At 41.3% G+C, this 27,299-nt stretch overlaps 3 protein-coding genes across 3 annotated transcripts in view; all 3 read left to right on the top strand.

Annotated features, from left to right (window-relative positions):
* zbtb8b (zinc finger and BTB domain containing 8B) overlaps positions 1–8,831 on the top strand; it is a 10,090-nt gene extending 1,259 nt beyond the window's left edge. Inside the window, exons 2-5 of the mRNA XM_084081180.1 lie at positions 1–45; positions 1,799–2,705; positions 3,109–3,287; positions 5,835–8,831. The exon at positions 1–45 is cut by the window's left edge and continues 150 nt beyond it. Of these exons, the coding sequence (XP_083937306.1) occupies positions 1–45; positions 1,799–2,705; positions 3,109–3,287; positions 5,835–6,128 (1,425 nt within the window). The 3' untranslated portion in view covers positions 6,129–8,831. The remainder of the gene's footprint in view (positions 46–1,798; positions 2,706–3,108; positions 3,288–5,834) is intronic.
* A 479-nt stretch (positions 8,832–9,310) lies between these two features.
* Positions 9,311–15,177, top strand: LOC311062385 (tissue alpha-L-fucosidase-like). The gene is made up of 7 exons (XM_084081389.1): positions 9,311–9,806; positions 10,141–10,275; positions 11,229–11,472; positions 12,333–12,533; positions 13,425–13,615; positions 14,019–14,118; positions 14,246–15,177. The coding sequence occupies exons 1-7, from the start codon at positions 9,415–9,417 to the stop codon at positions 14,381–14,383; spliced, it is 1,401 nt and encodes a 466-aa protein (XP_083937515.1). The 5' UTR covers positions 9,311–9,414; the 3' UTR covers positions 14,384–15,177.
* A 1,039-nt stretch (positions 15,178–16,216) lies between these two features.
* On the top strand, positions 16,217–24,311 carry LOC311062386 (tissue alpha-L-fucosidase-like). The gene is made up of 8 exons (XM_084081390.1): positions 16,217–16,635; positions 17,257–17,391; positions 19,409–19,546; positions 20,124–20,229; positions 20,778–20,978; positions 22,050–22,240; positions 22,665–22,764; positions 23,603–24,311. Exons 1-8 carry the CDS (start codon positions 16,283–16,285, stop codon positions 23,735–23,737), a joined length of 1,359 nt encoding a protein of 452 aa, XP_083937516.1. The 5' UTR covers positions 16,217–16,282; the 3' UTR covers positions 23,738–24,311.
* Positions 24,312–27,299: the final 2,988 nt, after the last annotated feature.

Here is a 27,299-nt window from a genome sequence, read left to right as displayed (position 1 = left end):
GCTGGGAGTGGCTACTTCAGGGCTCTTTTGGTTCATTACTTGCAGGTGAGCAAAGCTTGGTGGTTTTCAGACATGGGCGGGAAGTGGATCAGGAGGTAGAGCGTCCGTCTTGGAATCCAAAGGTTCCAGGTTCGATCCCCAGCTCCTCCTGGCTAAGTGTTGAAGTGTCCTTGAGCAAGACACTGAACCCTAATTGCCCCCACCATCGGTGTGTGAATGGGTGAATGTGAAATACTATGTAAAGTCCTTTGGAGAAAAGTGCTATATAAATGCAGTCCATTTAAATGCCCTGAGCTTTGCAAGCTTTGCAAGCTTCCTGTTTGTAACCGTAGGCGTGGGACAGGCTATTGTCAAAGTTGGGTACTAGTACCCCTGGTGGTTCATGGCTCGATCTATTCTAGGGGGTATACAAAATACATCTGTGATTTACCTTACCAAATAGTCCTGTTGGCATAGCTAACTGCAGCCTCATTTCCAAAAATAAATGCATATACCATATACAGTATGCCCATATATATGGGCATACAAGGGACACAGCCAGACAGACGGGTACAACAGGTACAACGGGTAATGGTATTGTATTGCATAACTGGGTGGGGCTTGCACCTCCCTATACTTGCATTGTTCCCGAGTAATATACAATAACAAGGTTTTCATAGCACTGCACAGGCACGTCAGAGTACACAGTAAAAACATCAGTGTTCATTTTACTCTGAGAGTGTACAAATGTAACCAAATGGACCTACTTTGTCGGCTGTGGAATGTGAAATAAAATATGACCCTTTTGTCTTTCCATATAGCAGACTTACAAGCTCACAATGCAGCACATTGTGATGTGTTGAGTACGTGTAATAGTGATGGGTCGGTCATGATCGATTCGTTCATAAGAACTAGTTCTTTTGCCGTGAACGAACCCGTTCACTTCTTGAAACTGTTACGTTTACGATTACGTTCATGCCCTCCCGCACACAGGGCGGCCTGGCGGGCTGTTCCTCCCGCGACAGACAGACAGACAGCTGTGCGGTAGAGTGTTTCACTATACAATAGACATGCATGCGTAGTGCTGTGTTTCTGTGCAGACATGTCAGTGGGATCAGATCCACACAGTTGCATGCATATAGTAGCTTGTGCGCTCGGCCGGGATCGGAAGCGCTACTGAACGAGAACGTGAACGAATCATTTGAACGGATCATTGCCGTGAACAAAATCGTTCGTTCACTGAAATGAAAAAAAAAATCCCACCACTAGTGTATAACGCTGTTGTACATCGGTATTATTTTACTACTAGAAATGTACCTGATTCTCCACTTTCAAAATACTGGTAGACTTTTTATGACTTTATAAAAGTTTAAAAAGTTTATCTCAGCTTCCCTCAGTCCCTCAGAGGGAGTGGACTGTCAGTGTTAGCATGTAGCATCACAGACATGCATGCAGTTGACTTCAGAAGAAATTGGAAAATCAACAATAAATGTTTGATTTTATTTGATTTTGGTAAAAGAAATACAAAACCCAGGATACACAACACGTAAAAGCGTAATGAAACAACTTGTTTCCAATGTGGTCCTGCAATGTTAGCAGGCTATAATCGATTATGTAATGTCACTGCATTGATGCAGAATTGAAATGATGTTGGAATAGCAACTTATGTCAACTGAGCATCCACATTTTGGAATATTTGGGGCCAACCCTAGTTCCACATTTTAATTGAACCTAGCTCAGTTCCCTTGAATCCTACAGCCAATAAAAGTTACTTGCAAGCTTTGTTACTGTTGAAGTCACTTTTGTACTATTTCTTCAGGACAATGCTCAGCGCCACAGCACTGCATCCTTGGACATCGTCACGGCCGACGCCTTCTCCATCATCCTGGATTTCCTCTACTCTGGCCGACTGGCCGTGAACAGCTGCAACGTCATCGAGGTGATGTCGGCTGCCAGCTACCTGCAGATGACTGACCTGGTCAGTTTCTGCAAGGGTTACATCCGCTCCTCCCTGGACATATGTAACCGCGAGAGAGAGAAGAACAAAGAGAGGGAGTCCAGGGGGCAGGATGGAGGAGGAGAGGGCCCCGCAGATAGCGGCACACCTGCCCTGCCCATCCCCAGCACCTCGGGGACCGTGGAGTCTCATTCACAGGAAGCAGAGGCCGACAGAGGTACGAGTGTAGGTTCGGATTCCATGGACTCAGCCAGAATCCCCCCCGATGTGACCGCAGTCACTCCTCCGAGCACTAGCAGAGACACCAGCAGGGACACAGAGAGCGACTATATCTCCAGGGGAGACTTCAGCTCTGGGAGAGACGGTCACAGGGAACAGACCATTGATCAGACCAACACCTCGTCCTCCTCATCCTCTGCTCCGATCCTTGAGCTAGTGCGCCCCAAAATTGAGTATGACCCCGATGAAGAGCTGGAGGGGTCCCCCGACACTAAAGACCTCACCCTGTATCAGGGACCCCCTCTCCATCAGCCTCATGGAAGGCTGCTTCCTCCCAGCCCGTCCCCCAGTAACAGCAGCTTCAATGCCAGGCAGTTTATGGAAGTGCTGGCCAAAGGCGAAGGCTCCAGTCCTCTTGGAGACAGAGTGGAGCAAGGCCAGCTCTACCACGGAGCACCTGTCAGGCCTGGTCCGAGGGTGGATGAAGGCGTCTGGTCGGGAGGATCTTCTATTATGGAGATCCAGGTTGATTGGTTTGGAGAAGACACAGGTAATTGAATATGGAATGATTAACTCAACCTTAATGTGTTTAGATCAGTTGATTAATAGAAAGTAGCATGGATTTGTAAATGGCCTTTAGCCATATGTTTAGTCATATTGGTTGACACAGAATTAGTTTGGTTTCTTTTGATTCAGTGTCTGTTCCCCTTAAATACTGTTTTGAATCAAGTTTGAACTTGAAATTATAAGTGGGGCTGGGCAAGATACACTGGCAAGATACTTTTCTCACCAGTTTCTAATAATACACTTGTGTTGCACCTTTCTTTAAAAAATCTGATGGTGCTAATTTGTGATATTTATATTCAATGCTAATACCATTACCTCTCCATTCTGTCAGCATAAGCAACCAATGTCCATGTTATTGAACTGCAGGCCTCTCACTCCCTCTACAGGTGATGGCTTGGTAGTACCAGTAAAACTCCATAAGTGCCCGTTCTGTCCATACACAGCCAAGCAGAAGGGAATCATGAAGAGACACATCCGCTGCCACACTGGAGAGAGGCCCTTCCCTTGTCCAATGTGTGGCAAGAGGTTCACACGACAAGAACACCTGCGCAGCCATGCCCTCAGTGTAAGAACCCAGTGTGCTTGTCATTGTGGGTGTTAATGGGCCAAAGTATTAATGGCATTCACAAAACCTCTCTTAAATTATTCTAGAGCCTATGAAAAATCACTGGGATTCATGAAACAGGATTTTGTGCATGGCCCATGTGCCCATGTGTATGATGAATGGATACATGTTCATAGGTAGATGCCTTATGTCAACACCATAAAAGGCATGCAGACTTATGGGTCATGGAGAAAAGCTTTTTATTATTGTTATTCATGGGTGAAAAAAGTAATTTTCAGGTGTAAGAAGAATAAATAGAGCATGGTGAGGATGGAACTAACACTGACAGCAGAAACACCATTGATTAATTAAGAACATTGATTTATATTTGACTAGTATGGTATGCTGGTATGGTAAACCACCATAATGCAAGACCACATACAATAACACTACTACTAAAGACACCAGAAATTTGCCATCTCAAATTAAAATCTAAAATGACATAATAAGTAGTCTCAGTTTATTTAGCCTGGGACCAGATGAATCTGCCAGTGCAAAAAAAAAAATGCACTCCACCCAGTGATATAGTCTGGCTACGCGAGGCTACAGTTTATTAGCCACAGATGGAGGAGAGCTGTCGGATCTGGATAGCTTGGTGCGATATTTGGCAGAACTGTGCTGTCAGGTTTCCAATATTAGTGTAGTAGTATCTGGAAAAGAGTACAACTCGGATGCCACAAAACACGATTTATGATTATCTTTATATATACTAGACCATACCCGTAGGGGAATATGAGCACCCAACGTGTGCAGTTCGGCTTATGCGCTGAGAACAGACAGTATCAGGGATCGGAAGTGAGTTTGTACTGTGTAGTGGAGTGGTTCTCAAACGGTTTTATGTCAAGGACCCCCAAATTCACACTTGTTAGCCCGCGGACCCCCATTTGAAAAGATATGCCAGGGAACCCCATTTTTTACGGCTCTAGCAGTGAATCTCAAGCATTTTAATTTCAAGGACCCCCAGTTTGACATGCATTAGGGCTATGGACCCCCATTTAATGGCATTTCTATGTCTTGGACCCCAAGTTATATAGTAAAGTCCACGGTACATGCTCCCGTCGCGAACACACACACACACACACCACGGTACATGCTCCCGTTGTCCCGTCGCACACACACACACACACACACAGATCGTCCAGCGCGTTTGTTTAGATCCAAGTGATTATCAATGATAGCGGCTACACCAGGCGCGCGGATACGCGAGTCCCCCATACGCAGACTTTTAAAATAGTACTGGATCTAAAAGTGCGCGTGTGCGTATGTGCATGGTGTGTGCGAGAAAAGTCTGCTCTGCTGTGTTTCCACAGAATGCAGTCAGAGAATGGGGGCGGGGTCTATGGTGTGGAAGCAGGCTAAGTTGCCATGTAGGCATATTGTAAGCGCTGTAGTGGCAATATTGGTGTTGTGTTTTGGCGTTGGTTGTGAAAGTGCAGGTGGGTGTGGGGACGCGTTGTGAGCTTGTAGATTGGCTGTTTTCCAATAGGCAAGGTATATGTGTGAAGGCGCTGCGTTTGGCCTTCTTTTCATAGACCTCGTTGCTTGTAGGGTTCGTTTGGTTTGGCCTCGTTTTCATAGACCTTGCTGCTTGTTTCTCTCGCGAAACCTGGCAACGACGCATGCGCAGTTTGATCAAGAGTCCCCCGAACCAAGACACCGCCGCCACCACCACCGTGAGGTTACTAGAATTATAGGAGGATATTGTTTTTCTATTGATGATGGTGGTGAGGCTAATTGTGTAAATTAGTAATTATTTTTCAGCATGTAAAATGAGAATGAGATTCATGAAGCAATTTCCCTTGGCATATAGTGGGTGCTTTGGAAACCCAACGTTAAGCACTGATGCATGACTATTGATAAAGTACATGCGCCTACAGTTCAGTTCTGTTCTCTTTAATAACTGTTGTCTTTAATGACTTGTGAAATGATTTTGTGTTCGGTACAGCATGGTGGGTTAGCTCAGTTAAACATCAGCAACAAAATCATTATTCACAATGACTAGCATAACAGACAGTATTCACAGTGTTCACAGACAACATTGACACAACTGCTCAAAGTGCAGGTACATTTGTTGTGGTGTTCAGAGTCCTTTCTGCAGTAGGAAAGGATCTGTTTAAAACGGGATGATTTGTTTGACAAGCAATGAGCAGTGCCTTCCAGAGGCCATCAGCCCAAAGAGGTGGTTGGGGAAGAGATGATTTTATCTACCGTATTTATTATTTGTGATATTGATTTAACTAATGGGAGGAGGTACCAATAATCCTGGATAATGTATTGACCGAGCTGCAGTTTTTTTTGCGTGCGTGACTCTCCATGCTGCCGTTGCTGATACTGATGATGTGAGGATGCTCTCAGTGACAGCTGTGTAAAACTGAAGGAGTTGTCATTTACTTTTTAGCCAGTAAACAATTAGACACCGACTAGATGAATCTCACCGCTTCTAGTATCTTGAGTGCTGGGCTTGTTATGAACATATGCACATCCACTGACTTGTCTCTCCTTGCACAGGTCCATAGGCACTGCTGGCCAGTGTCATGCAAGAGCTGCAGGCGGACCTTCACGGGTGTAGACGTTACACAGGGACTCAGGCGCTTCAGCATCTGTGACAGCTGCAACTGTGTCACAACCACCAACGACGACTCTGCTCCCATGCACCCGGCCATCCAATCGGAGGCCGCGGAACGTGAGGACGGTGGCCCTGATTGGTCAAGTTTCATGGACGATGTAGATGAGGTGGAGGTAGGCAGGGTGGAGGACTTGGTGGAGAAACAAATGCTGTCTGAGTCCACAGTGGTGTTGTAGGCTGGCCCTGTGTTGACCTGCCTCGCTCGACCAACAGACCATTTTCCAGAACCCTTTTGTACCACTTAATTTCTTTTAGGGAAAAAAACAAATATCTGTTGCCATGCATTTAGTGCTAATAGGTTTTTGTTGTAAGAGACCTTTTTATTTATTGATTTGCATGTGGTGTGAATGCTAGTGAATATGGTACAGTATCTTGTTGAATAACAAGAATGGAAACTGTTTTGAAATATTTGGTAACTTCGTTATAGAACTTTATTTATAAACTCACTTCAAATCAAGAAGAAGAAATGAAATAAAATCAGCAACAGATAAAAAAATGTGTTTCGCCTGCATAACAAACAATGGAAGGAGATGCAGTGCCTATGTACAGTATAATACACAATCAATTTTTATTCTGGACTCGATGGTCCATATATAAACAAAAAATATAAAAATACTACAAGACAAGACAGCACATACTAACACTTACACAAATGTTTCCAGTAACATGAGGAGTAACATACATCACACTTGGTAGGCTCATTTTTTGTAAGTCATTCAGCCGGCACATACATTTGTACATGAAATTCAGCACTGTATGTATGGTGGGGACATTACTAGTTTTTAACAAATAACTTGCACCTGTCCACCTAGAGAGCTTAAGCAAGATTTTAAACGCATATGCCCTTCTACCCTGGATTTGAACCTGGTTTCCTGTGCTGAAAGTGCTGACATTTTTACCATTGAGCTAATAGAGCCTGCCTGCTTGCCCATGGGATAAATTGAATCTTGACCATCAGCTCATAGTCTTGTGTGGCCAGACGGTTGCCTCCCACAATTTTCAATTGCTTCCGGTCATTGAGGAATAGTTACACGAGACTAGGTGAGACATGACCTTTGACACAATCTAAATGTCTCAATAGAAGAGCAGGGAGACAAAATACAGCCACCCCAATTGTATAAGTTATATTGTGTTAACATACTCTACCATACAGATTGGACAAAATTACATTTTATTAATTAAAAAAAAGTTACATAGTGTCGCTTTAAGCTTAGCTTTGCTATAACTGCAAGTCAGCTGTGTTCAGTGGAGTACAGTATGCTTTAAGAGATGTTATAACATCATCAATATGGAATAGACATGAAATCTACATGCCAGCAAATTGGCGCTTGACATCATGATCAGGACATGGGTCATCTCTGATGACATGACCCAGATATTTTAATTTGTCCACATTTAATATTTAATCTGCCAAGAAAATAGGATTTTGCTTTTGAACCTCTATGGTTTTAGCAATCATGACAACACTTTTTTTTTAGTTAAACTTGTCATACTGCAAACCATAACTTGAGCAGAGTAAGCAGTTGCAGAAAGCACCCATAGGGAAACATGATGGCTAAGTCATCAGCATACAGCAGATGGTTAATAAGACTTTCTCCCACCAGTCTTAAGCTCTTTTAACCTTTCAGATAGTTCATCCACATACGAATGAAAAAGAAACGGTGACAAATCCCCACCTTCTCGGATATGAATACCAGAGGTTTTACGAGTACCTTTTTTAGTTTTACGGTTTACCATGATTCATGCGGTCAAAAGCTTGATGCATCTTGAAAGCACATACACATAGTAGAGTTTTGTCTTCTGTACTTACAAACCGCTTCCTTCAGCGCATACACAGATCCGTGCCATGTTTATTTTTAAAGCCAAGTTGATAGTCTGTGGTTACTATGTAGTCTTGAAGCCTATCCAATAGAATTTGTTCTAGAATACTTTGGACAGTACGCTAGCCGGGTCAATTGGTCTGCAATTTTCAATACTGGATATCTTACCTGTAATTATTACAAATTGGGTTAAGAGCCTTTTTTTTTGTTGAGTAGAGGCTGAGCACAAGTAATCTTAAAATGATCACGGACAGATGCAGAAGAGAGGGAACTATTAAAAATGGCAAGTAAGAGGTAATCACTTCTAACACATCTACAAGAAATTTGGAGGGTATAATATCAACAAGGCAAGAGATGGTTTCAAGTGAGAAATATCTATCAGTCCATGGGATCTTTGACAGGGATTGACATAGTTGTACGGTTTAAGGAAGGTACATCAATGAATGATAACGTAACAGAGATCATCAATATCTATATGACTTGATATTTGCATGATTTGATTCAGAAAGATACTTCGCTCTCGGATTGAACTTGACTAATAACTGTAATAATTGTTTGTCAACTAATGTGATTTGAATTGTTAATTGCCCTTCTCACTTGTCATCATGTCATAGTTTCTCCTATTTCTCATTCAATGCTCAACAAATAGAAATTCCATCCATTGTCAATGCCTTTTCATATACATAATGTATGTCTATAATACTGAGCATTTTTCTTCTGATTTTTTTAAAAAGACGTTTTTTGGGGGGGTTTACAATAAAGGTTTCTCAGCTGTTTGCCATTACAATGCCTACACTATTGATATTGTTTCCAATTGTGACTATGAATATTACATTTTATTCTGTGCATTTTTTTTCCTTTCAAGTTTGAAGAAAACAATACACTAACAGAACAACAAAAGGAGATTATAGCCTAGGAAAAGTAAGGAGAAACATAATGACATGAGTGTTGATGAACAATTGAACATAGATCCAATTCACAAAAGGGAGAATAGTCTACATATGAATCAACAAAGTGACTCATTATTCTCGCCGAATAAAAACTGCAGTATGGATATGATTGTTGTTATTGTTCTTACTTGGGTTTCACTTCCCCAGCCTAATTTATACTTCGCCGTACGGCGGCATGGAGCTCCTAAAATAGCCGATCTACAAGCTCACAACATGTCGCATCGCAACGCGTTGAGAGCTTGTAGGTCGGCTATTTTCGGCTATTTCCTGGTGGCACGCTACACTGCCAGTGCATTTCTCAAGTGGTAACCGGAACACTCGCCCCAAAACACGCTCGCCCCCAGCGGTTCTTGTATTTGTTTTACTGAGGATAAGGTTAGAAATAAGTTTAGGGCTAGGCATAGTTTTACTGAGGTTAAGTTTAGGAATAAGGCTATGTTTTAGGCATAGTTTACTGAGGTTACGTTTAGTAATAAGGTTATGTTTAAGCATAGTTTACTGAGGTTTACGTTTAGGTGAATACCGTTCCGAGGTCGCCGGATTTGCCCCAGGGCGACTGTGTTTTGGGGCGACCGAGTCATATGACCTGTCCTGCACGGCAGCTCCGTACCTGTGCGGAAAGACTGGTGTCGCGAGGTTAGTCCTGAACACAACACAAGTACGCAACACAGGCTATTGAACACTGTTTCATAATGATGGTGCCACAACAAGTCCGATCAGCCCCATGTCTCGTTTCATGGACTGCGCTCTTCGCGTTGTTGTTGTCACTCGTACCCAGTCCTAGTTGTGGAGCACATTACACGGCCGACTGGAAGAGCCTCGATGCCAGACCCATACCCAAGTGGTTCGACGAGGCGAAGATCGGCATCTTCGTGCACTGGGGGGTGTTCTCGGTCCCGGGATTCGGACAGTACAGCGAGTGGTTCTGGTACTTCTGGCGATCCGAAAGACGCGCCGACAATGTGGCGTTTATGAAGAAAAACTACCCGCCGGAATTCAAGTACGCCGACTTTGCGCACAGTTTTAAGGCAGAGTTCTGGAACCCTGATACTTGGGCAGAGATCATCCAGGCGTCTGGTGCCAAGTAAGTATGAAAGTTGCTATAAATCGTATTTTTGTTTAGACTATATGGAAACATTTTGGTTGCAAAGCCATATACCATAATAGGCTGCTGTCAGACATATTCATAGATGTTTATGTTTTTGATATATTTATAATTAAAGACCAGTGTCTCTGTGGCTTTACTTTGCAAATAGCCACACCTTATTCGTCTGGTTTATGTGTCATGCAAATGCTTGTTAAAGCAATCACATTTAGTAGTGAGGATAAGTCGAACTTGTATTATTCAGGATATAGACTCAACTCAACTACAAAAAAAAAAAGCTTGCTGCTCAGTATTGTTTTTTTTATCCATCCAGGTATGTAGTGTTTACAACCAAGCACCATGATGGGTTCACAAACTGGCCTTCACCAACCTCCTGGAACTGGAACTCTATGGACACTGGTCCTCACAGGGACATCGTGGGAGAACTGTCAGTGGCTATTAGGAAAAGGTGAGAAGCAGCACTATATCACAGATGATGATAATAAAAAGAGACTGACAGGTTATGTCCCCTGAAATGTAGCATAATTCATTAGTCATTGCATGCTATTGTGTTCACGGTCACCTGACTTTATGTGCACAAACAGGGAAGTGCGTGCCATCAGGTGATCAGATCCGCAACCGCAAAGAAACCCAACACAATTGGCATATACCCCTTTAGAGCAATACCAGTTGGACTTGCTGGTGCAGTTATCATAGCTACTTCCTCCCTTGTTCCCTAGATACCCAGCACCATGACCACAGTCAAATGCATGTGGGCTCATTGGGCTGAGAAGAAAGGGAAGTGTATTCTCACATACAGTACATGATGATGATAGTTTATGATGATGGCGCCATACATGCAACCTAAAAGAAACAATATAAGAATGCAGGAACGGACATTTGTTACAGTATGTGATTCAATGCAGCTCATTGCATTATATTCCTTTGTTGCTCTTTACCAATGCTTATTTGGTCATTTCTTAAAATACAACAAATGGCATTATCATATCATAGAAAGAAATCTTAAATGGAATCCAGCGTAGATTTATTTTATAGTTACCTTTGTACTCTAAACTGTGGAAGCCCATTTTCACCTCTGAATAAAAATAGAAAGTCCTATTCAGATTTATTTCTTCTTCTTGCAATTTAGACTTCTCAGCATTCAGTTTTATCCAGCGTAATTGTGACTTTTCACAAATGTGATTTAGGCAAATGCGAGGAGAAAAAGTGTAGTCTGTGGCTGAAATACTGACTCAATACTGCTGCAGTCAGATAAGTACTGTACTTGGGTACTCAAAAGGGGAATATTGGAAGATGAAGTGCTCTGAGAGAGTTTCCTTGGTGGGTTAGCTAAACCTTTGGCGACCAAAAGCTGAAGTGAAAACACATTGGAAATTCACACACAAATGCTAATTTCTTTAGATCTCTGCACTTGGGACTGTACCACTCTCTGTTTGAGTTCTACAACCCAATCTTCCTTAAGGATCAAGCCAACGGATTCAAGACGCAGAACTTTGTTTTCGAGAAGACTCTTCCAGAGCTAGTTGACCTTGTGATGACCTACAAGCCTGATTTGATCTGGTCCGATGGTGATTGGGCGGCAGATGACCCTTACTGGAATTCCACTTCGTTCCTGGCTTGGCTCTACAATGATAGCCCAGTGAAGGTGAGTCCCTCTGATTAGATGGACAATATATTGATATCATGATATGAGACTAGATATCATCTGGGATATTGTGATATGACATACTGTAAGAGTTGTCTTTTCTCCTCCTGTTAAACCTTCCCACAATCTCCATGTGAAGGGGGTTTGCGTGATTGTCCATGATAGTGTAGAGCTTCCTCGCTATACACACTTTCGCCACCTCCTCCTCCACCCCGTCCAGGGTAGCCCCAACGAGGGAACCAGCTTTCCTTACCAGCCTGTTTAGGTTGCTTGTGTCCCCAGCATTAATGTAACCGCTGCAGCAGGCAATGCCATTATTACTATATTGTTTCTGTGTTACTATACTTGCAGAATTTGAGAATAATAGACATTAAGAAGACAGTTTTCCTGGTTCTCACAAGGGAAATGATAGATTTATGATTAAAGTTTTTAAAGAGTTAAGTGTAGAGAATTAAAGAGTTGCACAAGGACCTTTGATGGCATTCAGCATCAAAGGTTGGATCGCAGGTAAGTCCCTGCAACATACTAGCATCTATGTCCAAGGGGTATACTTGTACGTCAAGTTGCCTCACACTAAGGAAACAGGAGATAGGCTGCTGAACTGTGGGCCACATGGCTCGGGAACCTTTGGTCCCCAAGACTACTTATGTGCTTACTTGCGGTTTTAAATGGTATAAAGAAAAAAAACCTTTATGTATTTATTTTGATGTCTTCACAAGTACAGTAATGTGTGTGTGTGTGTGTGTGTGTGTGTGTGTGTGTGTGTGTGTGTGTGTGTGTGTGTGTGTGTGTGTGTGTGTGTGTGTGTGTGTGTGTGTGTGTGTGTGTGTGTGTGTGTGTGTGTGTGCGTGCTTCTAAAGGATGTGATTGTAACCAATGACAGATGGGGTAAAAACTGCGCCTGCAAGCATGGAGGCTATTACAACTGTAAAGACCGGTACACCCCTGGCACACTCCCGGACCATAAATGGGAGAAGTGTCAGAACATTGACACCCGCTCCTGGGGCTACCGTCGAGACATGAAGTTCAGTGACCTAATGGACCTGCCCTCCATCATAGAGGTCAGAGCTCATGGAGAGTAAAGTCTGAGATATACTTACTAACGTGTGGGTGTCGCGCACCGACACGTATCCAATCTACTGTACGTGTGACACGTTTAAGCTTGTAGATCAGCTATTTCTTGTGCACGACCCCGGCACTCAACTTAGTCTAAAAGAGGGGTTACAATGCTGGTATCAACCAATGTCAACAACATGATTGGGGCTCAACTTTGCATACATTTTTCCAGAGTTGTTTTATTTATATTAGACGTTATTAATTGTCTTTCCTTATTCAGGCAGGTTTTAATAATATTTGACAAAATGTAAACAAAAACACAATGCCTAAAATGAACCGGTAAATGGTCCATGTTTATGTACTGTATGATACTGTATATGACCAAAGCTGTGACACTGGCACAGTTGTTTTGCATGAGTCTAGTTTATTTGGTTATTCTGTTTAGGCAAGGCAAGTTTATTTGGATAGTTAAGAGAATAGAAAATAATAAGATAAAACAAAACAGATAAACATATGAGGATAAAGTTATGGTGCAGCAAGTTGTAGCCGAAGCGGGAGCAGTACTGGCAGCTGACTTAGGGTTTTTTTCCGGGTTGAAGGAGAAACATGGCCACAGGCTGACTAAATAAGCGATTTTAAAGTTGTTTCGTGCCGGACCAAAAGGTTAGGGTGCCGGACCATACCTCAAACATCTGTACAGTTTGGAAACTACCATTCATTTTTGGATACGATGTGGCGAAAAGGGTAATCCACGGACACTTTGCGGCTGTTCCACCGATTCCGGTAGAGCTCGCAGTGGAACCTCATCTCGGAGCTGTATAGCGGAGTGAGAGGTTCGTAATAGGGCTAATCAATAATGAACCCCTGGTAACACCTTCTCATTTGTGTTTGTTCAGGACATGGTTTATGTAGTGGCAATGGGGGGTAACTACCTGCTGAATATTGGGCCCATGGCGGATGGTATGATTGCACCTCTGTTTGAGGAGAGACTGAGGGGACTTGGTGCCTGGCTGGGAACCAATGGGGAGGCCATCTACGCTTCCAAGCCCTGGAGGGTCCAGACAGAAAACTCCACTGTGACAGTCTGGTGAGAGATGATGCATCAGCAGAGAGCATGAACAACAATTTGAAGGATAAGGCAGAATATTTTTTTATATTAGCCTCCGAAAAAGTCCAAGACTGTTGCTTTGGCCAGCATAATCATTGTGATGAACTTGGGCATTGTAATCTTTCCAGGAAACAACTATCATGCGACTGCGAATAAAATGACAATGAGAAAATATTCACAGAAAACTCCAGCCTTATCCTTTAATATTTTACCTTTAAATGTTCTCTGAGAGAAGTTATATGAAGGGAAATATGACTATGTTCTTGTCAATAAAAAAATTAATATCAATGTTCAACTTGAACTCATGAAAACAATGTGACTGGCAAACGCTACAATGCCCTTGGTGGGCTGTTGCTAACTACCGTTTTGCTCTCCCCCACAGGTACACAGTTAGGAACAGTACTGTCTACGCCACAATGCTAGGGTGGCCATCCAAACCGCTGCTTAAACTTTCAGCTCCCAAGACATCTGGGGTTACCAAAGTAAGTATTTTACTTACTTTTATTATACTTTTAATTTACATTCATTTATAATATATAAATATATAATTCATAAAATTCCCTCTGTGTGAGTTGACATGTTTTATTGTCATTTGTTTTATGCCTATAGATTACCCTTTTGGACTATCCTATTATGGCATTGAAGTGGGCACCATTGAAGCAAACAACTGGATTAGTGGTCATGTTGCCTTCGATGCCAGTACAACCTGGCAACGCCTGGACTCTGAAGCTAGAGGGAGTTGCCTAGCAACAGGAGAATCTGACTGAGACCATGAATGTTAAGGGGCACATTATACAGTATATGTTCAGAGTCAGACTATATGAACTTGTACTGTATGAAATGTTATGAACTTGTATAAAATGATTTAAATCTCAGGGTCAGATTGAGTACTGTATTGAAACTCTTTTAGAGCTGTTGAGAAGCTATTGAAAGAGAATCCAACATTTTGTGCCCAACTTAACCCATTAAAACTGGGAAAGCATCTCATTTTCGATTTTAGCGTTGTTTAGAGCTTGTACATCTGCTATTTTTTTTACATTTTTGAAAAATCTTGAAAGTGTGAGAACTACTGATTTAGAAGGCATTTGTAGAGTCGGCCGCAGGTCTTAATGGGTTAAGGTTTATTGTCATATCACAAGATTACACCAGGTATAAAAGTGTTGGTGGAATTATTTTGTCATTTTGTCCCGTCACGTTGTTTTTTTGGTATCTTTTGACCTTCGATGAGAATGCAGTTTAAATACTCATAAAGGTGAGACTTCTTGTATTGGTTTTGTTTAATGTGTTTGGATCCCTTTAAAAAATAGGTATTTTTTTCTCCTTCAATTTACTTGTTTTACTTATTTTCACAGGTGTATAAAATGTACAACTAATCTACATAATATACCTATTTTACGTAATCTTTAATGTAAGTCAATGAAAGCTCAAAGGGAATTATGACAAATCGAATCTAAGGGTTCAGGAATGACAATGGAACATGTATATTACTGTGGGATAATGTTGGTATCATGTTTGAATAAAATAATCTTAATACAAACAAATGGTCACAGCCCATGTATTAGTTAGGGCACATTTTCTTCTTGAAATAGTTATAGCACACACACACACACACACACACACACACACACACACACACTGTTGCGTTGCATGCACATCAGAGATGCTATATTATGTGGATCTACATGAATAAAAATGTGGTGCAGGAACATCTGTGTTTCAATATTCAATATACCTTCATTGGCATTTCATGCACAAACGAATTTGGTCTAAAATGCAAATTACTTATCTTACTAAGTGCTAGGCTACTGCTTGTCAATATAGATAATACAGACTCCACAATAGAATCATGTCTTGCTTTCTTGAATCTGGACTTGAAAAAAGTACTCAAATGTTTTCTTAAGTAAAAGTATTGATACTGCAATGTAGAAATACAAGTTTTCTACATTGCAATTACATTACAAGTGAAAGTCTGGAATTTCAAATTAACTTGAGTAAAAGTACAAAAGTATTGGTATCAAAATGTACTTTAAGCACCAAAAGTAGAAAGTACTCATTATGCAAAATGTCCCATTTCACACCTTTTCAAATGTAGAAATGTATTAAAAAATAGCCAATCTACAAGCTCACAATGCATCGCATGGTGACACATTGTGAGCTGGTGGATCGGCTATTTTCAAATGGCCGAAATGTGTAAAGGGCTGAAGTGGTTAATGTATGTTTTGTAATATTAATTAAAATCTACAAAGTAACTAGTAATTAAAGTTTTCAAATAAAGGTAGTGGAGTAAGAGTACAATATTTTCCTCAGATGGGTAGTAGAAGTAAAAATATTGAAAATTGGACGCACTCCACTAAAGTAAAAATATCAAAAAAATGACAGGTACAGTACTTGAGTAAATGTACTTAGTTACTTTACACCACTGCACTGCATGCATCTGATCCATCCTGAACTTGAACAAAACATCACAATCACATCACATAACGTCACTGTCCCTTTAAAAAAAAGCCCAGTCATGTGATCTGAAAAAGTTGAACAAAGCAGTCATGTGATCAGTCATGTGACGTAAAAAACAACATGACTTCCTCCTATACAAACGTTATGGCCAGATAAGAGGGATCAGTGGCGTAACAATCAAGATCTATCAAGATGTTCGCATCAAACGCTGTGTTTTTCTTCATCATCAGTGCAGTTGCAACGCAAACAGAGGGTCGGTACACTGCGGACTGGACCAGTCTGGATGCAAGACCCCTACCTTCATGGTACGATGAGTCCAAATTTGGCATCTTCATCCACTGGGGGGTGTTCTCTGTGCCCGGGTTCGGCAGCGAGTGGTTCTGGTGGCACTGGCAGGGCCAGAGCCCCGCCGATCCCAAGTGTGTGAGCTTCATGAAGGAGAACTACCCCCCAGGGTTCAGCTATCCGGAGTTCGCGCCCCAGTTTCACGCTCAGTTCTTTGATCCGGATCAGTGGGCAGATATATTCAAGGCTTCAGGTGCCAGGTGAGGCACTGTAAATACTAATATTAATTTTAATATTTAAAAAAACTCGGAGTATACAAATCATGTAACCAAATGGACTCATAGGTAAATGTTTACTTAAGTAAAAGTATGCAATGCTGCAATATAGAAATACTCTGTTACAAGTAAAAGTGCTCATTATACAGAATGTCCCTTTTCAAGTTTTAAATGTTTAAAAATAGCAGATCTACAAGCTCGATCCGACGTGTTGTGAGCTTGTAGATTGGCTATTTTCAAATAGCCAAAGTATATAAAGGGCTGGTTAATGTAAGTTTTACTTACTTGTTACTAGTGACCTCAAAGTAACTAGTAATTCAAGTTTTCAAAGACTTGTAGTTGAGTAAAAGTACAATATTTGCCTCTCTGAGGTATAGTGGAGTTCAAAGTATTTAACATTGGAAATACTCAAGTAAAGTAAAAAATCCTCAAAATTGTACTTGGGTACAGTACTTGAGTTAATGTACTTAGTTACTTTACACCACTGCCTTTTTATATGTGCACTGTGAAATCCTATGGGACTTATGGGTCCATTTGGTTACATTTGTACACTCTCAGAGTATTTTTACTGTGTAATGCAGTTTAGTAACTATTTTATAATGTCAGATATGTCGTCTTGACTGCCAAACACCACGAGGGTTTTACCAACTGGGAATCGCCAAACTCCTGGAACTGGAATTCCGTTGACACCGGACCACACAGAGATCTGGTGGGAGATTTGGGAGAGTCTGTACGCAACAGGTGAGATGGCAGAAGAATCCATTCCACATGGCCACACATATTAAAGGTCTATTAAAGAGAGCCAGACATTTTGCTGGGTGTCTTTCATTCTGGAGATATGATGTTAAAAGGGTTTTAGTTATTATATAATGGCTTAGAATATTAACCACATTCACAGACACAACACATACTGAAATGTGTAATGTCTCATGCATCTTCCATCTCACACGGTTCTGAGTTAACCACAAGCAACTCTTGGATGCTATTTTTAATATCTGGCATCTAGAGTTGCAATACCAACCCCATGAATGGGCAACCAACCTTCAAGTTTTTGTTTCATAAAAATCCATCGTAGAGCTACTTTCTGTCAATAACTTCCGGGCAGGTGATTATTTATCTACGTGTTTGGAAGCACTCGTTTTCAATAACGTTTTTAATACAATAAGTACTGCTGCCTCCTGCATTATGTGCAATTTCGAAACGGGGGGTACGCAGGACCATTGACTGATTTCCAACCAGCGCTTCCAAACTCAAACACTTAGAACAATTACCACCTGGTCCTGCACAGAATTTATTGACAGAAAGTAGCTCATAACATGTCTATGGTTAGGGATGTCCGATATTATCGGCCTCCCGATATTATCGGCCGATATTAGCATAAAAATTGATATCGGGAAAATATCGGTATCGGTTTTTGAAAAAATAATATTTTTTTCTTCTTTTTTTTTTTGGCTTTATAAATAAGTTACAGGAGTTCTTACTGTATATGGTGTGTGTGATATGAAATTTGAGCTTACCCTAATCACAATAATCCCCGCATATATCGGTATCGGTTGATATCGGTATCGGTAATTAAGAGTTGGACAATATCGGTATATCGGTTATCGGTAAAAAAGCCAATATCGGACAACCCTATCTATGGTGGATGTTTATGAAACAAAAACTTGGCAGATACAAAGAGGATAATCCAAGCTTTCCGTACAGCTGCAATGTTGTTGAGTTTAACGTCATTTAATACAATCAGATCTGACTTTTCTGTTTGGATGAATGTGCTGTCAAGGGTTGGTATCGCAACTCTAGATGCCAGATATTAAAAATAGCATCTAAGAGTTGCTTGCGGCTAGTTCTGAGTAAACCTTTACAGGTCAGTTCCATTGCTGTCCACTCCGTTAGTTCTGAGTTAAGGGGCCAGTATTTTCACCCAAACCAGGACCCTTAAATGACCCACATGCATGCTTGTGCACAGGCATTATCGGGCAAGGACCGTCATGTATGTGTACCAGGTTTTTTCATTAGCTTGGGAGACACTTTTTAAAACTTGGCAGTTGGCACACCTAGTGACTTCAGCTTTCAACATAACAGGACATGATAAACATCTATGCTGCAAATGCTGAAAACATCGGTCATTTTAATTGTGATGAAAACCGTCAAAATTTGGTAGTGAATGTTGAAATATTAGATATTTTTAGGGACTGTGGACGCCCAGCTTGAAACCGGGACAATCACGGAAAATGGGACGTCTGGTCACCATATTCTGGATCTCTGTTCTCCAGATGTTCCTAAACACAAGATGTGACCGAAACACATCACGGCTCCACTTTCTTCTCTGGCTTTGTTCAGCTGGCTCCTGTTCAGCAGTTTTTCACAGATTTGCATAGTGAAAGGTTATTGTAGAGCCCGACTGATGCCAGATTCTTGGGTCTGATCCAGATTTTGAGTCCTATAAACCACTGATTATGGCGATCAACATTGTTTTGGCTGATACTTGAACATGCAAACAAGTAAATAATACACACATGAACTGAACTTTTGTTTATTTTGCCATTAAGCATTATTTAATTTTTTTCAAAAATAGCTGATCTACAAGCTCACAATGCGACGCGTTGATTCATTCATTGACACGTAACCTTGTTGATCTGCAATTTTTGAAACTTTTCATTTAAACAAATGGGGACGCCAGGATGAAAGTGGTTAGACATCGGGCTCTAATGTATATTCTGCTCAGTTGAGGATTTTATTTTATTTTCTGCTCATCTAGGTCCTTGCACTATGGACTCTACAACTCCTTGTATGAGTGGTTCCATCCCCTCTACCTGTCTGACAAGAAGAATGGCTTCAAAACACAAGAGTTTGTACGGAATAAACTGCTGCCAGAACTTTATAACATGGTTGTGAGGTATTTAACGCTGTGATTATAATATCAAAGTTCATTGCAATTAAACCTTTTTACAATTACTGATACAATATTGTGTGTGTGTGTGTGTGTGTGTGTGTGTGTGTGTGTGTGTGTGTGTGTGTGTGTGTGTGTGTGTGTGTGTGTGTGTGTGTGTGTGTGTGTGTGTGTGTGTGTGTGTGTGTGTGTGTGTGTGTGTGTGTGTGTGTGTGGTGTGTGTGAGACATGTTGTGCAGGCATCCCCTGCTATTGAGTACTTTGTGTGTGAGAGTTTAAGGACTGAATGTGTGAGTGAAGAATATGTATCCCTATACTATCCATAATAGTATGGAGTTATGTGTTGCTGCCAGGAATGTTACAGAACCTCTGTTGAACCTTTTCTCTGTCCGCTGTTCTGCAGGTACAGACCTGTGCAGGCATCCCCTGCTATTGAGTACTTTGTGTGTGAGAGTTTAAGGACTGAATGTGTGAGTGAAGAATATGTATCCCTATACTATCCATAATAGTATGGAGTTATGTGTTGCTGCCAGGAATGTTACAGAACCTCTGTTGAACCTTTTCTCTGTCCGCTGTTCTGCAGGTACAGACCTGAGCTGATCTGGTCTGATGGGGACTGGGAAGCTCCGGACTCCTACTGGAACTCTACTGATTTCCTGGCCTGGCTTTACAATGACAGTCCTGTTAAAGTGAGCATCTCTCTAATCCAAGCATATAAAGATCCACCCCCTTTTTGTTTTACCCGTTATGCCAATGAATTCCTACCCACACATTTCTTGCTACTTCTACCTTACTGGCTCACCTGCCTGTGAGGAGCCCCCACCAGGAGGACATATCGACTCTGTCCTACTCCACCTGTTCAACATTCCCCGCCCCAGCCTGTAGGACTACGAACGGTGACAAAATCACCCTCCCGTGTCCGGCTTCCCTTCCCCGAACGCGGCCAATTCAACATATTCACACGGTGCCCATTTTGCTATTAAGTTAATGAAATAATTCCAACCCGCAAATATGACGTGAGAGCAAAATAGCCGCTGTGTGAATATAGTCAATTGGATTCGGTAGTGGCCTATGGGCAGTTACTTTACCCCAAGCATATACAGTAAACTCTTGTCAGGCGGACCCAATAGTATGTAGACCTACATAGTATTATCATAAGTCATTGTCGTCCTGTATATGCCAATATTAGTTTCCATATAGAACTATATGAATAAAAGCTTACTTATTCACATTCCAGGACAGTGTTGTGACCAATGACAGGTGGGGGGCCGGCTGCGCTTGCAAGCATGGCGGCTACTACAACTGTGAAGATAAGTACACACCTGGGCAGCTACCAAAGCACAAGTGGGAGAAGTGTACGTCTGTGGACACTTCATCCTGGGGTTACCGTAGAACCATGCGGATGGCTGAGTTAATGGATCTACACACCATCATAGAGGTGAGGAAGGAGATGATGGATGTTGGCTGTCTTGGATACCGCCATGATCTGTTTTTTTAATCGCATGTATCCTGATGGAAGTATTGATTTATTTAAAGGAGGAGTTCACCCAAAACATGACTTATTTTCTATCAATTGCACACCCTATGAAGCCTTGAGTCCATGGATTCTTTTTTGTTCTTGTCGCATTCCTAAACTAATAATTTGATTCCCGTCTCCTACCGGCTAATGTATCCGGTAGGAGACACAAAGTAGATTATTTGTGTCTCCTACCGGAAATACACACGGTCATCAAATTATTGTTTTAGGAATGCCACAAAAACAAAAATAAATCCATGAAATCAAGGCTTCATGGGGTGTATAATTGATAGAAAATAAGTCATTTTTTGGGTGAACTCCTCCTTTAAACAATGTAATGATGATAGAATATGGGTTGGTGTAACCGCACAAAGTTAGTGTGAAACTGTAATGAGACGATCTGTCACTCTGTCTTCTAAATTTGTCCACCAGAGGGTGCTGAATACATGGCTTAACTAGGCACACCTCTAGGTTTGCAGTTGAAGTGATCCACTGATTCACCTTGTTACCACTGAATGCATCATACACCTTGGTCTTTGGTATCAGTGTCAGTAGACTTTTTGCATCATCTTAATGGGATTGTTCACCCAAAAAAAAAAACTTTTTTTTTCGATTAGTCAACCCATGAAGACTTGAATTCGGGGGTATTTTTTCGTTTTTGTCCCATTCCTAAGCCGATAATTTGATGACCAGCGGACCGGTAGGCAGCGGTTCCGGTAGGAGACACAAAGGAGACTCTTTGCGTATCCTACCGGAAACACTGCCGGCCATCAAATTATTGGCTTAGGAATGCGACAAAAAACAAAAAATATCCATGAATGAAGTCTCCATGGGGTGACTAATCGATAGATAGATCGATAGAAAAAGAGTCATTTTGGGGTGAACTATCCCTTTAAGTCAGACAGATGATGGTCAATGATGAAACAACCATGTGATCAAAGTGGTCTCTCGTTCCTGGGACTGACAGACTGACTGGTCTTCCTCCCTGCACAGGATCTAGTTCGCACTGTGGCTCTGGGAGGTAACTACCTTCTGAATGTGGGGCCCACACCTGATGGCATGATCCCACCCCTGTTTGAAGAGAGGCTCAGGGGAGTCGGCGACTGGCTACAGCTCAACGGAGAGGCCATCTACTCATCCAAACCCTGGAGGGTCCAGGCAGAGAATAAAACTCTGCCAGTATGGTAAGAGTAAACGCATCAGTGCAGTGCCACTCTTACTTCTTGCCATTTTCAGAATGAATCATTTAACTGTATTCGTTGATTAATGCAGTGAATTCCCCTGCAAATATTGTCTAGTTGTCAACAGCGCTGACGACTTTGTTTTGTTGATTGTGTCAAGTAAATGAAGGCTGAGTTTGTAAATTCACTTGGGGCATTCTCGTTTGTAAAATTACAAATTAATTCTGCTCCCGACCCTACCACGCTCTGATTCCACAGCAGTGCGTCAGTGGATTTATGAAGGCAATCTTACTGACAAGTTGCTTTGAACATTTCATAGTTGAGAGCAGCACAGAAAATAATTACAGTGATTTTAATTAGAGAGCAGAGTGATTGATTAAACACTGTGCACATTGTTGCTGTACAATTCTTGCCTCTGTCATTCTAGGTATACTTCTAAAGGTGCCACTGTTTATGCCACCATCACAACCAAGCCTTCCCTGTCTACATTGCATCTGCTTGAACCCCGCACGTCCGGCTCCACCAAAGTAAGTACATTGTGACATGGTTTTTGGGTGTTGGGTTGTTGTCTTCACACTATACATCCTTACGTGTCCTCAGAAGCGTGAGACCTATTATTTCTGGTAATAGAAGAACAGACTAATTGCTTGATAGTTATTCTACATCATTTTAAATGTAGAGACTTGCCTGATCTAATAAAATTAACACATTATGTGCCAAAAAACGGTCCGGACCGTTGTTGAGAATCCATGCGTCATGTGCCATAAACGGTACGGACCGTTTTTGGCCCTTTTTTTTTTTTTATACGTGGGCCCCACGTGGGGCGCTCTAACGAAACTTTGGGATCATCCAAGGAGTCTCTGAGAAGGAGAGGCCGCATGTGGATCCATGTCAAAAATCCTTCCGGTCGGCCGCTCCAATGTTAACTCCTTGACTAAAAGCTTAATATCTCCATTTCTTTTTAACGTGGTGGAAGTGAGCCGTTTTCGATCGGCGATCACTCTGCAATGGAGGATCGCATTAGAAATATTATTGTTCCAGGCGTTAGTCGGGACCCTCGGCCGTCTCGCAGGCACGCTTTGTTTACATGCACTGCCGCGTCGGGGAATCTACAGCACGAAACGTATCAACGTAAGTGGATGGAAGATATGCAGGCACTGAACGTATAATATTTTAATAAACCTCTGGCACCCGATGTGTTAAAATAAATTCCCAAAAATGTGCCCCCCTCACCAAAACAAACAAACACCACCCATCTGAAAACAAACACTTTTCTCCTATAAAAGCTTCAGAAGAATCCAATTTGTTAATTCTTAAGTGATTTGCTGAGACACTACAATATTGACCTCTGACCTCACCCCTCAGATGACACTCTTGGGGAACCCTGGGCCTTTGCCATGGTCCCCCATTTCACCTAGCGCTGGCCTGATCGTCCTGCTCCCCGAGCTACCCTACACTCCTGGCCAAGCCTGGACACTCAAACTGGACGGGGTTTTGTGAGCCTCAGGGACGTGATGTCATGCTGTACACTTGCATGGATGAACATCGAGAACCGATTTCTCCACGTTTGATTTGCTTGGAATGTAAGGTGGAATTTGCATTGATTGCCTTGGGTTGATGGGAGATGCCCTTTTTTTTAGCATGTGTATTTTCAATCAATGCTGGCTCATTGTAACATAATAAACATCATGTGATTTTTGCACTTTGCATTTCGTGTGGCAAGATGAAAGAATGGATCATGGATGATTTTACAATCGGTGCCATTGTGCCAAGTGTGGAGAATGAAGCCTTGCTGCTTCCTAGAGTCAACAATGGCACAGAGTTTTATTTGGGCTTTGTTTTAACGACTGAGTGATTTTGAATGACATGTTTATTGTTCTGTTTTTGAAGACTCCCTATCGCTGCTTGTCAGCCACTTAATTGCATCATTCTCCAGCAATCTTTATTTTTTAAATAATGGATAACATAATTAACTATTTTTGTACGGAATGACATGACTGCAATAAAAAATGCATTTCCTACTGGGGACAGCACAGAATGTACATGTTGCGGTTATTAAAGGAGTACTTAACCCGATGGCACCATTTCTGTCTACTCACTGTGTCTCAGTGGTGGGCTGTGGGCAGTTCAGAAACCTGCCTACCAATGACATCAAATAAGAGGATTCCAAGGTAATGGAAACTACAGCCTGCAGGAAAGTTGGCACGCTGAAATGCACTTGCTTCAAATTTAAAACATAAATTGGAAATCTCGTTTAAAAAGAAGAAATTGGAAATCTCGTTTCAAATGACCAAACCTATCTACAGATATCGTTGGTGGGCTGGTTTCTGGACTGTCCACTGACACAGTGATTAGACCGAAATGGTACCATGAGCTTTAGTTAGGACCAATTCTATGAAGACGAGGTTAAAATGGGTGAACTTCTCCTTGAAGGCACACAATAATACAGACTTTAAACTGGATGTTATGACAGTCATGACAGTGACATTTGTCACTGGCCTATTTCACGAAAGCAGAATTGGAGGTTAAGCCTGGATTTAACACCTATCCTGGCTTAATTTAGCCAGGATTAGCGATGAATCGGTTTCATGAAAACTGAATTATCTTGCAAGATTAGCTTAGCCATAGCACCCTGGATACGTTTATCCATGACTCGATTTCACCAAAGAAGATTTACGCAATCCTACCTTAGTTACCATGGAAATTTAGCTGTGAAGTTAGCCTGGTAGGGACCAGGCTAACAGCCAAGTTTACTTAATCCAGTGCCTTGTGCTTCAAGTTTTTCCACAGTTAATTCAACACATGTGTTGTCAACTTGCTTCCGGTCTCCTAAAAAGGCGTCCGCCCACTTCACGCAGATAGCTACGCGAGACGCGAGACTATGCAGATACAGGAAGTAAACAGGAGATGGTGTGTCTTGACGATTTTGTTGGGGAGAGTCTTGTTTTTTTTTGCTATTTCTGCTGAATCAGCTGTTTTTGATTAAAGTCAGCTGCGTTGCAAAAACACCATCAAAAAAGTCTGTATGACGTCCATACAACGTCCAAGAAGAGGTAGACCTCGTCGCTAAAAGATGCTGATGGGATTACTGAAAATGTTTTTTTTTTTTGCTATTTCTGCTGTTTTTTCTATTTTAGAATGTTTATGCTGAATAGTAACAGTTTTGGCCATAATGAGGTTTCTCACACACACACACACGCACGCACGCACGTTTGACCTTATTAACACTCATGCTTGATTTTCAGGGACACTTTCTTCAGCAAAGACTATGGACTTAGACTGTAGAAGAAGGTAGAAGCAACATTGTCAAGTGATGTAACCTGGTTGTGTCAATTGAAGTATTTTTCATAAGAATATGATAATATACAGGAAAACTGTCGAACAATGAAGCATGAAATTAAACATAATCCTCTGTTGCAGTGAAATGAAATGTTTATTTTTTTTACATAATGATGATTTTTAGAAAACTTTTTCTCTGCATTATGTCCCGCTCAATGTGACAAAATCTGCCCAAAAAAATACATCTAGAGATAATGCTAATAAAATCTATTTTGATTTTATATTTTAAAATAAAGTAATATTTTTAGGCACACTTTCAGTCCCTATTTAAATTCTACTAGGTTAACTATTTCGTTCTCACTTGCATTTTCTGTGCCAGTGTGGCACAAGACATAATGTCAGGGGTTTATAAACCGAAGGTTCTAGGTTCAAAGATCAAACTCAACAAACAACTGAAATCTAACTGGTGTGATTAAAAAAGCTGGTTCAAATGCCTCAATAAAAAACTAAAACTGCCATGAAATCAAACCATGAAAAAAAACACATTAACAGCTGTCAAATTACTAAGCAATGGGGAAAAGGGAACTAAAGGGGAAAAAACACTAAATACTTAAAATAAACAAGAAGTCTAAAAAAGACACTAAATAATTGTACAAAGTTATGTTTGACAAATTGCGATGCATTGTGAGCTTGTAGATCTACTATTTTCAAAAGATTTTGATGCATTTTGAAAACTTGAAATGGGACTTCTGCACTTTACACACATACAGTACATTTTGATGCCAATACTTTTGAATTCCTGACTTTTACTTTAGGGTAGTGATACTTTTACTTAAGTAAAAAATGTGAGTACTTTTTCCACCACTGTTTCTTAGTTGTCTACTGTCTTGCATGCTCTTCAGCAGTGGTGGAAGAAGTAAACCCCAGCATCCCTATTTTGGGGGAGAACATTCGTCAAAAATAACAGAGTTACAAGCTCACAACGTGTCGACGTGTTGTGAGCTTGTAGATTAACTATTTTTAGTGAAGAGATTTGGTGTAGATGGGAAAAAGGCAAGCGGTCCAAGTAAAGTTGCAACTTTACTAAGAATAGAGGGTCTAAGTGGTGAAGTTAAAATATCAATACCACAATGTAGAGATATGCTTTGCATCTAAATTCTAAAAGGATAAGTATTTCCTTCCCATCTGAATGTTTCATGTCTCTGTGGCTCAAGAGATGTGTCACTGTTTATGAACCAAAGATTTTAAGGTTCAAAGCTCCTAAAGAACATTTTCACTGTCCATCCTAATTCTAAAAGGTGGGTTAAGTATTACGTCCTCCAATGCATTTTCCATGCCAGCGTAGCTCAAGAGATTAATCCAGGGTTTATAAACGTAAGATTTAGGATTCAAAGCTCCCATAGAACATCTTCCTTGTCCATCTAAATCCTGAAAAGGTGGGTTAAGTATTATGTTCTCAGTTGCATCTTTCATGCCACCACGGCTTAAGAGAAAACTCTGGGGTTTATAAACCGAAGGTCTAGAGTTTGAAACGCCTGGAGCACATTTTCACTGTCCATCTAAATTCTATAAGGTGGTTTAAATATTACGTTTCCACTTAGATTGTCCAAACCTGTGTGGCTCAAGAGATAAATTCAGGGTCTGACAGCGGAAGGTTTGGAGTTCAAACCTCCTGAAGAATATTTTCACTGTCCATCTAAATTCTATATGGTGGGTTAAGTATGACGTTCCCAATTGTAGTCTACATGCCAGCGTGGCTTAAAAGATAAATACGTGGTTCACA

Source organism: Gymnoscopelus microlampas (genome assembly GCF_963454915.1).
Source record: "Gymnoscopelus microlampas genome assembly, chromosome: 15".
In the NCBI taxonomy this organism is placed as follows: Eukaryota; Metazoa; Chordata; class Actinopteri; order Myctophiformes; family Myctophidae; genus Gymnoscopelus; species Gymnoscopelus microlampas.
This window is presented reverse-complemented; position numbering and strand designations above follow the sequence as displayed.